The following is a 10,934-nucleotide window of genomic DNA, read 5'->3' as shown; positions in this document are numbered from 1 at the left end:
CGACCCTCCAAGAGTGTCTGGTATGTGTGGCCGAATTCTGGGTCGCTTTTGTAGAGAAGTGGCCAATCAGAAGTCTCGTGCCCGCAAGAGTTGAGCACGGTGGTTAGCGCCATGATCGGTGGTCGACTGAGGCAATCTGCAACATTATTGGTGCTGCCCTTTTTATACTTGATATTCAAGTGAAACTGTTGCAGGTATGTAGACCACTTCTGATGGCGATCATTCTGCAATTTCCCTTGGGTCTGTATGAACTGCAGAGGTCGGTGGTCTGTGTGGATGACCGTTTCCTTCCCCAAAATGTAATGCTTCCATTGTCGGCAGGCTTGTACAATGGAATACATCTCTTTATCATAAGTGGGGTACTTCCGGACTGTGTCTGAAAGTGTTTCACTGTGATATGCCACTGGATGTCCATGTTGAGTAAGGACTGCCCCAATAGCATAGTCAGAGGCATCTGTCTCGACCTCAAATGGTTGTTGTAAATCTGGTAACGCGAGCACTGGTGCCGTGCAGAGGCGATCCTTCAACTCCCTGAATGCCTTCTGTTGAGATTCAGACCAAAAGAATTTTGCTTTCGCCCCGCCCTTGGTGACTTGACTCAAGGGCCAAGAAATATGAGAAAATCCCAACACAAACCTGCGGTAGAAGTTGGCAAGACCTAGAAAGCTGCGGAGCTCTGTTAGAGTGGTTGGAGAGGGCCAATCCCGAATGACTTGGACCTTGGCTGGATCGACATGCACCCCCTGTTCATCAATGATGTATCCCAGATACTGAACCTCGGTCATGCCAAAAGTGCATTTCTCCAAATTGGCACATAGCTTGTGTTGCCGCAGTGTTTGGAGAACCTGTCGGATGTGGTGGAGGTGCTCTTCCCAACTCTGGCTGAAGATCAGAATGTCATCCAAGTATACTACTACAAAGGAGTTGGTGAATGGCCGCAAGATGTCATCCATTAGCCTCATAAAGGTTGCAGGAGCATTCGTCAATCCGAAAGGCATGACCAACCATTCGAAGAGGCCCTCCTTGGATTTGAAGGCAGTCTTCCACACATCTGAGGGTTCAATTGGTACCTGGTGATATCCTGACTTCAGATCGATCTTGCTGAAATATTTCGCCCCCTTTAGTTGGTCTAGGAGGTCATCAATCCGCGGGATCGGGTACCTATTACGGACAGTGATCTTGTTCAGTGCCCGATAGTCAATACAGAGTCTCCACGTCCCATCCTTCTTCTGTACCAACACTATCGGGCTACCACAGGGCGAAGAACTCGGACGGATGTGACCTTTCTGCAGGAGCTCCTGAATCTGCCTCTTGATTTCATTGTTCTCCAGAACGGAGCGCCGATAAATTGGTCCATTGGGTAGCGGCGCACCTGGGGTCAGATCGATGGAGTGCTTGACTTGACAGTGCAGAGGAACCCCTGCCGGGGAGGTGAAGATGTCTTCGTACTCCTCCACAATCTTGTCCATCTGTAGCTGCCGTGCAGAGGAACCCCGTTTGGAGGCCGTGGCCACTGTCTTCTTCTTCCCTTGAGGGCGTATCATCAGGAAAACAAATTTCCTGGTTTTGGAAATGATCTTACTGCATTGTTTTGCAGTAATCAAAGAGATGGCGGCAGGTGGTGCTACCTCTGGTATCCTGAACAACTTATTTCCCAATGTAATAATAACAGCACGGGGCCTTGATTCATACACAGCATGTCGCTTCCACAAGTATGGTTTTCCTAGTAATACATCACAAACTTCAAGGGGAGCAATGTCACACAATACCTCATCCGTGAAGGGCTTGATGTTGTATGGAAGGCGACACTGCTGGCTCACGCGAAGATCTCGCCCTTGGTGAAGCCACCCAATGGTGTATGGTTGTGGATGTGCTGTGGTCGGTAAGCCCAACCGCTTCACGACCTCTGCCGAAATGAGGTTCTTTTGACTCCCGCTATCAACAATGAACTGTATCGGGGAGCCCTTTACCCACATCTGGGAGTGGAAGAGACGCTCCTCCTCCTCTGGATCTTCGGGTTCATTTTTCTGGATCTTTGCGGTAGCAACAGTGGCGTTGGGATCCGCATCAATGATCTGCTTCCCTTTTTCATACCCCTTATCGGGTTCTGACTCAGAGTCGGAACATGCATCTGATTCTGAAACCTTTAGCTCAGCCACCAGTGACTGCTTGGCCCGACACTCACTTGTGTTGTGAGTGGAGCTCTTATGGAACTCGCACCATTTTCCAGTGTCCTTTCTCGGCTTCGCGGCGTTGCTCTTTGCTTGCAGCTTCGGCTGGTTGTCTTGGGCTGTCCCGCCTTGGCTTTGTCCTTTGTTCTGTGGTTTAGGGGCACCTTTCCCCTGCTTTGGATTCGCAGATCCAAAGTCTCGCTTCTTTTGTTTAAACTTCTGCTCGACCTTGACGGCATACCGGTATGCTGCGCCGAGCGAGGGGATGTTTAAGAACTGTATTTCTTCCTGGATGTACTTGTGCAGGCAGCCACGGTATTTGAGTATCAAATGTTGCTCCAAATCCTTGATACCCAACTTTGTGCGAAGGGTATGGAAAAGATTGGTGAACTCCGGCACGTCTTGGTCCCTTCCCTGCCGCAGCGTGGTCCACTTTATGTATTCATCCTCATAGCTTCCGACAGGGTAGTACTGCTCCTTGATGGCATCCCGGAACGAATCCCAGGTGGGTGCGGCTGAAAATAGTGAGCCAGTACTTTCATCCTTCTGCTCGCAGTAGGTTTCCCACCAGTCCTTGACGTGGGGGGCTGCTTTGAGAAGAGCAAAAACAATCTTTTCCCGACTCGAAAATTCATGAACAGAAAAATAACCCTCTAGCAGATTTAACCATTTATCTACGGCATCGGCGTCTATCTGACCCTCGAATATGGGGATTTCAAAATTAACTTGTACCTTAAAGGGTGTGGTGTTTCCAGAGGAGCTACTGGAAGCCGATGCGCCGCTTCTGGGTAGCCGCTGAAGGATCTGCGCAAAGCTGTCCATCATCGCGTTCCGTTGTCGCTCGAGCGCTTCTTCGAGCAAGATTTTGATGGGATCTCCTGCCCCCTCGTCTTTCTTCTCGTCCGCCATGGGAGGCCGTCGGGATTTGCGAGGCTGGTCTTGCAAAGGTTCAACCAGTTCAAGCCCTAACTCCTTATATCCCGACCTTGTTGGGGACATGCAAAGAAAAACAGAGAAAAAGCAGACCGCTCTGATACCACTGATCCGGATTTAAACAGGAACGCAACAAATTACAGAGATAACCATATACACAAAGATGCAGCGGAAATAATACTTCATTTCATTAATGGAAAATACTGAAATATGCTTACAAACAGAAATGGCAATAAACTAGCTAGGGCGATGGTAGCTTATCTCTGAGAAGAGATGTGATGGCTACATGCCTCTGAACTGTGTTACAATGAGGCTCGAAGGCCTATTTATTGTTGAGAAACAATGGACAACCCTTAACATTCCAAAACCTAACCCTAGGAGATGAAACGCCAAACTGTGGGCCCCGTTTGGGTAAATTGGTACATCAACTTCCCGGGGTCGTAACTTTGGCATACGATCTCTGTTTGACGCGTACAATAGCTCGTTAGAAAGATCTATCCGAGCACTACCACTTTGGGAAGGGCAACATCGGTCCATGGACCCATGTTGCCCCCAGATTTCCCAAAAAACGTCGTTTAGGGCCTCAAAACGGCTCCGGAAGTTCAGGACCCGAAAAACTGCTAAAAATAGTAAGTTGTGCTACAATTAAGGAAACTGAAAATGCTGAGAAAGACAATGGTGGGGGTCCAGGTGGACTTGGCAGGTGGCCACCAATATCCACCTGGATCAAAAACATAAATTACAAGAATAGAAAATAGGGAGAACGTGCTGGGTTGGCTGGGCCCTAGCCAACCAGCGCGTTTCCCTTTCAAATAGAAACGCTGCTCAGCACTATGTCAATTCATCAACTGTCAAACATAAGGAAAACACGATTTATGAACATAAGGCGAAGCTCCCTTTCTTATTAAATCATAAAGGAAAATACATGATGAATTATAGGGTCTAGCCCAGAGTTGGGCGATACCAGCAAAATAAAGTTACAATAACACCACTGTAGTGTTGCTCCTCCACTGTCCTCCTTTCTACGTGCATCATTCCTCCTTTTATAATCTTTCATAATGATTAAAACAAGTTGTTCCTTTGCAAGGAATATGGGGATTGAATCCTAACCAATTATAATTACATAGTATAATAGTACAATCATTCCCCTATTAAAAGAATGAAGATTTAATACGAATTTTCCAATTCTGGGATTTTTCTAGAATTCTGGAAAATTTGGTAATTTTAACAAACTGCCTCCAGAGCGCCCTTCGTATCTCCTCAACCATTATGTATTTTGCAAAACGGCTCACGTCTTACTCAATTTCCTATACTCGGAAAAAATTCCATGTCGCAAAATTTCTTTATTTACCTTCATCTGCATAAAAATCGAGGCAGAAGTTCGCAGTCTGGAAACTTGTTGACTGTGTTTTCTAGAATTCTGGAAAAAAAAACGTCTTTTTTATAAAAGTGCTTCAAAGACCTATTCATAACTTTTGGAATACTTTGAATCTTAGGAAATGGTTTCGGTTATGGGTAATTAGTTATATTTTTGAAAAACCCATTTTCTCGGATTTCCATAATTCACCTCCATTTGCATAAAAATCGAGGTCAAACTTCGCCATTTAGAAGTTATGCGTATTTTGAGCAGACTTATTAATTTGCAATGCTGGTGCAGGAATGTATTCTGCAGGAATCCTGTCGATACTAGTGCAAGAATGTGTGGTGCAGGAACTGCGCCTCTATCAGAATAGGCATATAACCAACTTTGTAAACCTACAAACACACAAACTATGATTAAATATGCCTTTAATTTTTAAATCTCATTAAAGAAAAGGAATAGCAAATACTTACTTATTATCTCCGAGAATGCACAAAACTATGACAATGACTAGTCAAGCTAAGCAAAATCATGAGTGATTTCGAGTAAAAGGTGATATAAAGCAAGGCAAAACAGAGGCCCAACACTTATGTGCGACCTTCCTTCCCCTTACTCTGAATCAACATCTGACGATTCTATCCCTGATGAGTCGTTGTTTCTGATTTCGTCATCTGACCTGTGGTATGGAGACATTTTGATATATCTCTAGACCCATACTTTTCGGTTTGATACATCTCACTCTGAGCAGTGACATATTCGATACCAAGCCAAAAATTACATCATTATTGGTGACACCCTTTATTGACGTGGTATTGATACAATTTTACGAAGGTGCCTCACTCATGAGGCGGTCGAGAAAGTCCTGAATGAATGCCACTCAAGGGCATGTGGTAGTCATTTTTCTAGTTATGCTACTACGCAAAAGATCCTACACATTGGTTTCTTTTAGCCTACCATTTTTCAAGATTGTATTCTTGCTATCCAGAAGTGTCATGCATGCCAAGTTTATGATCGTCAGACTTGTGCTCCTCATGCTCCATTGCATCTCGTTATCACCATTGAACCGTTTGTGAAATGGGGTATCGATTTCATGACATGTAACCCTCACTCGGCCAAGGGGCATGGCTATATCATTGTCGCAATAGATTATTTTACTAAATGAGTCGTGGCAATGCCTACATTTAAAAACATTGGTGAAATGGATGCATATTTCTTTTTCAATCGCGCTATCACATTGTTTGGTGTTCTACAATCCATAGTTACGGATCACGAAAAGCATTTCTACAATCATATGATGGTTGAACTAATTGCTAAGATGGGACTTTCCCTTGAAAGTTTCACTCCTTACTATCCTCATGCTAATGGACAGGTTGAGGAGGCTCAATAAAGTTCTCAAAACTATGCTTCAATGTATGGTAGGGGTCCATAAATTGAACTGCATTTTCTTCTTTATGCTACCTTATGGGCATACCAAACCTTAGTAAGGACTGTTATCGGATTTACACCCTTCCAGTTGGTTTATGGTTTGGAATAAATCCTTCCAATCGAATGTGAGATTTTGTCACTGAAACTAGTTGTAGAACGTATTCTTACCACTTCTATATAAGAGTAACATATTTTACATATTTCTGTTTAGATAAGACATGGCGTGATGCCATATAGATAATGAAGCTCATAAAAGACGTATTAAGCCGCAATACAAAAAAAAGTGTCAAGTCTCGTGTCTTTTTAGAAGGAGACCTTGTTATTTTATATGACCAAGAATCTGATCAGCTAGGATAAAGAAATTTTCAACCTATGTGGTCAGGCCCATATATTTTCAAGCGTGTTCTTGCAAAAGGGGCCTATGAGTTAGTCAATTTTGATGGAATACTGTTGGCACAACCTATAAATGGGTTGTACCTAAAGAAATACAATGCTTGATCTCATGCGTAGTAACATTGTGCACATATTGTGTATAGGTGTATTGAGTGTGTTTTCGGGTGTGTCTCTTTAGATTTTCCTACAGTTTTTGTTGATCCCTTTTACGTTTGGTTTTCATATGTCAGCATCCCTTGAACCATATGTAGGTTATGTTGATGGTGCTATTCATAGTACTCAGAACCTATCCTCAGCAAGGTGGGCTATATTTGCTCCAAATGGCAAGTTAGTGAGTCTACAAGGGATTTGTATTGGTTGCTCTACAAACAACAACATTAAGTATAGTGTAGTAGTCGAGCTACTATTTGATTCTATTTCACATGGTATCCATTGTTTATTCATCAGACTTGACTCACAAATCATGGTACTACAACTCACTAATGTTTATTCGGTTAGAAGTCCTAACATCCTTCATATTTTTTAAGGGTTTTCCTTCTATAAAGACATTTTGATTTAATACAATATGAACACATTTCTAGAAATTTAAATACATTGACAGATACACTTACTAATAATGTTTTAGATAGACATTTGAAATGAATGTAAATAAGTTTCAATACACATCACATCTATCGAAATCATAATAGGAACACAGAAACACTAAAGCTATATATATATAGAAGGCATGATGACAGAGCTCTCGAATATTCTGCCTAGCAAGGGTTTAGGGTAATTTTTCTCGGTTTACTGCAGGCTCACCGTTTACCCCGCAGACCTCCAGCTGGCTCTCCGACTGTGTCTGTTCCCTTTGCTATTGCCTTCTGTCGCCAGCGGTCACGGTGTCATTTCCCTGCTGAATATGGAAGAAGACATGGACTTCGAGGAGGTGGATTACTCACCGGACCCGTTTCCCGACCAGCCTATTTTTGGAAGCCCTAACCCTAACCCAACGTTTTTTGTTTCCCCTCTGCCTTTCGTATCTGCTCCGCCTCGGTGGTCACCCTCCCTGGTCTCACAGCATCCTCCCTTCATTTTGGCACCCTCTCTATAGACTCACCTGCTTTGGATTGTCTGTCGCTCTCCCCTGGTACTCTTCACCTGCTCGCCGCGGTCTCACCGCCCTCACCCTCATTTGAGCCAAACCCTCCGGAAGACATTCTTCATCTGTCTAACTCTCCACCACCTCAGGATCGTGCAAGGATTAAAGATACAGATCACACAGCTGGGAGTCCTTCAAATCTCAGCTCCATCCCGTCAATTTCTACTGCAAATTCCCCATCTAGATGCTTCAAAACACCTATGATTAAGGTTAAATCAGCATCTAGATATAATAGGATGGGCACTGATCTGAAAATGGAATGTACTTGTTTAAGGGTGCAAGGTATCCATTTCCACTAATTTCAATTGTGAGCTAGACACTCCAAATGACCTCTAAAAATGTATAAACTTCTTATTTCTTATACAGAGATAGACTGTAGGGGCATTCACTGGACATGTCACCTCTAAAAAGATGATGAGTTCTAGAGGCTACCTAGCCCTCTACAGGCTCTGCCTAAAGAAATAAATAAGTAAACACTTAGAAGTCTTTGACATACACATGCTTGAAGTTTAAGGTCTTGCGGAATAAGACAAACAACTTTATGTAGCTGAATAAGTGATTATGTGTGTATGCAAGTTATATTTATTTGTTGTTTAATACTTTATTTCATTTTTGTTTAGCATATCATCTTCAGCAAATAAAGACATCAAAATGATAAAGCAGTTCACCCCCTCCTGGGCTACATCTGCTGGACCAAGCCTCTCCAACTAGGCTTGTCCTCTTGTATTAAAATTGCTACAAAGGCTAATACAAGAATATGGGTGTCTCAAAGGACAGATCTGACTGTAAATACAGAATCAGAAGATAGGAATTAGCCAAACATGCTCTTTCCCAAACACTAAATAGTGAATTTTGTACCTTATACAGTACTTTCCCCAATTGGCCCTGGTGGCCCTTTACACTTGAATGGAGAATTTCGAGGTGAAGATGACCTCAATTGGTTCTGAAACCTCTACCATTAGACTCAGAAGGTCGAAAATAGCAGACATAGGCTTTTGAATCACCAAAAACGGATGAACAGAGCCCCCAAACAGCTCCTGCACTGAAATGGCCCTGGTGGCCCTGAAAGCTTCCCTGAAGCTAAACAGTGAGAAGAATGCCTCAGAAGGCAAAACGAGCTGTAGAAATGGATTCAGAAGGTTGGAAAACAGTGAGAAGATTACATTTAATGTTTTCCTCGGATTTCGTGCTGGCTGTTTGCGGGCTGGCGGTTAGGGCTTAAGCCCCTGGTTCCCGGGTCATGGTCATATGGAGGGCGGGGCTGGCCCCCTTTGTTTCCCGCCCATCCGTAGTTTTAAATTTAAATGAAATTTTCCTGCAAAGTCTGCCACGTCCTGCACCGGTGGGCTAACGGTAAGGCATTGGGTTGTTATGAAACAGGTCGGAGGTTCAAACCTCTTCGCCTCCATGCTAATTTTAACATACGCCCAAAAAAGCCTTGCTGACGTCATCTGGGGCAGGTCGGAGGTTCAAACCTCTTCGCCTCCATGCTAATTTTAACATACGCCCAAAAAAGCCTTGCTGACGTCATCTGGGGCCACGTGGCGCCCTCCGGGCCTGCCACGTGGTGCCCACTGATTGGTGGCTGGAAAGGGAATATTCCAAGGAATATTCTACGAAATATTCCTTTTTTAATTTTTTTTTTTTAAATTAAATTTTCTAATGTTATGGACCAATTATTCTTTTTGCCATATCTTCCTCATACGGCGACCGTTTTTCGAACCGTTTGCGGCGCCGGATGGGAGGATGAGCACTTTCCAGTCGTTTAGGTTTCAATCAGTTCTGAGAAATTTCATTTTTGACCATTTTACGACACTTGGTCCTGAGCTCCTGATCAGGCACACTCCTTTTGACCCACTTCAGGATCATCCTACTGTGCCCCAGACTGGTAAGCGGAAAGTTAAGTGTGTAAAGGCTTCATCAAAGGATTTCACCATCCGATTCGGTGAGGGTTTGTCAATGGGTGAAGTCGCGGATAAGGCTAGCTCTGTTCTGGTTGGGCATGTCCATGGTAGGGCTTATTCGACAGAGAGATTGACCCTCTAGGTACAAGAAATTTGGGGCAATACCCTCAAGGAACTGTCGGAGGTTCAGATCCTCCCTCGCGGGTGGTTTTCTCTGCATTTTTCAAAGGAGGAATATACAGATCTAGTACTTGCTCGATACTGGCATATAGAGATGGCTCCGGTCCTCCTTAAGCATTGGATTCCATTGTTCGATCCAGATAGGGAACAGATTGGGGCTGGACCACTCTGGGTTCGTTTATCGAGACTCCCACTACAGTATTGGTCGGAGGATGTTTTCATCAGGATTGGGAATATGCTCGGCACCTACCTTGACTATGATAAATCCTACATTCAGTCCAAGAATCGAACCCTAGCCCGCATTCTGGTTCATTTGGATATTCGCAAGGGTTTGGAGGAGAAAATCACATTACAGTGGAGGAATTTCACTCAGGTTCAGATTCTAGACCATGAAGGAGTCTCATTTTGATGCAAAAGATGTCATAAGTTGGGGCATATATTCAAGGATGCCCTCTAGTAAAAAAATCACCTGATCTTTCGATCGCACCAGAAGTTACAAAGGGTCAAGTAGTTTCTCTTTCGAACCGTACTCCTATTTTGGTCCCTCTGGCCACCGTTCGGGCCACTTATCCCCTGGCTGCAAAATGTTCACACAAGACACCATCTCCTCCTATGACGCACTCCCGGGATGCTACTGAGGCTACGAGAAAAGCGGGTACTCCTCTTTCCTCTCACCCTAACTCCTTTGTATCTAATTCTAGCATTTCATTTCAAGATTCATCATCTTTTAAGAACTTTACTCCCTCCATACCCTGCACTCTCACCATTCCCCCTCCCATCATTTCTACCACCACTCCATCATTCCCACCATCACCCTCCATTCCTCTCTCATCCTCTAAGGACTAGTCTGAATTTCCTCATTCATACAATTTTCACTCTCACTCTCACTCAGAAGGTCAAACACCCTCCTATTCAGGGTTGGGACTTGCCCTCCCTGGATCTTTCACCAAATCATCTCGTGGCCGAAAATATTATCTCTCTAAAGCCATTCAAAAGGTTGGGGTAGAAGTTGTTTCAGGCAAACAATCCTCCTTGGATAGGGTTCTTAGAGCATTGAATACCCAAGGGCGGTTTCCCCCATGAAGTGGCTTTCCTTCAATTGCAGAGGTATGGCTAGTGCCTCCAAAAAACTAGCCTTGCACAAATTATTTGATACTGAGTCTATGGATATCATTATGTTGTAAGAAACCCTTGGTGATGTTGATCTCATCACCAAATCTTTGGAATCCTTAAAACCTGGTTGGCACTTTTATTCTCTTGATGCTATGGGGCGTTCTGGGGGGTTAGCCATTGGATACAATCCTCACACCATTAAGGTCATATCATCGTGGGGTGGATTATGGTTTATTGGTATGGATATTTTCTCGGTTGAACTTGGTATGGATCTCTGGATCATTAACATATATGGACCATGTCATAGGTGAGAG

At 43.9% G+C, this 10,934-nt stretch overlaps 1 protein-coding gene across 1 annotated transcript; it reads left to right on the top strand.

Moving 5' to 3' along the window:
* Positions 1 to 9,601: 9,601 nt before the first annotated feature.
* LOC149244855 (uncharacterized) lies at positions 9,602 to 9,916 on the top strand. The gene has a single exon (XM_089436197.1). The coding sequence runs from the start codon at positions 9,602 to 9,604 to the stop codon at positions 9,914 to 9,916; it is 315 nt and encodes a 104-aa protein (XP_089292323.1).
* The last annotated feature ends 1,018 nt before the right edge of the window (positions 9,917 to 10,934 follow it).

Source organism: Pinus tabuliformis, chromosome 7, assembly GCF_031772625.1.
Source record: "Pinus tabuliformis cultivar Carrire ecotype Pingquan chromosome 7, CPIR1, whole genome shotgun sequence".
In the NCBI taxonomy this organism is placed as follows: Eukaryota; Viridiplantae; Streptophyta; class Pinopsida; order Pinales; family Pinaceae; genus Pinus; species Pinus tabuliformis.
Note: the sequence above shows the minus strand (reverse complement) of the source record. Positions and strands in the feature narration are given on the sequence as shown.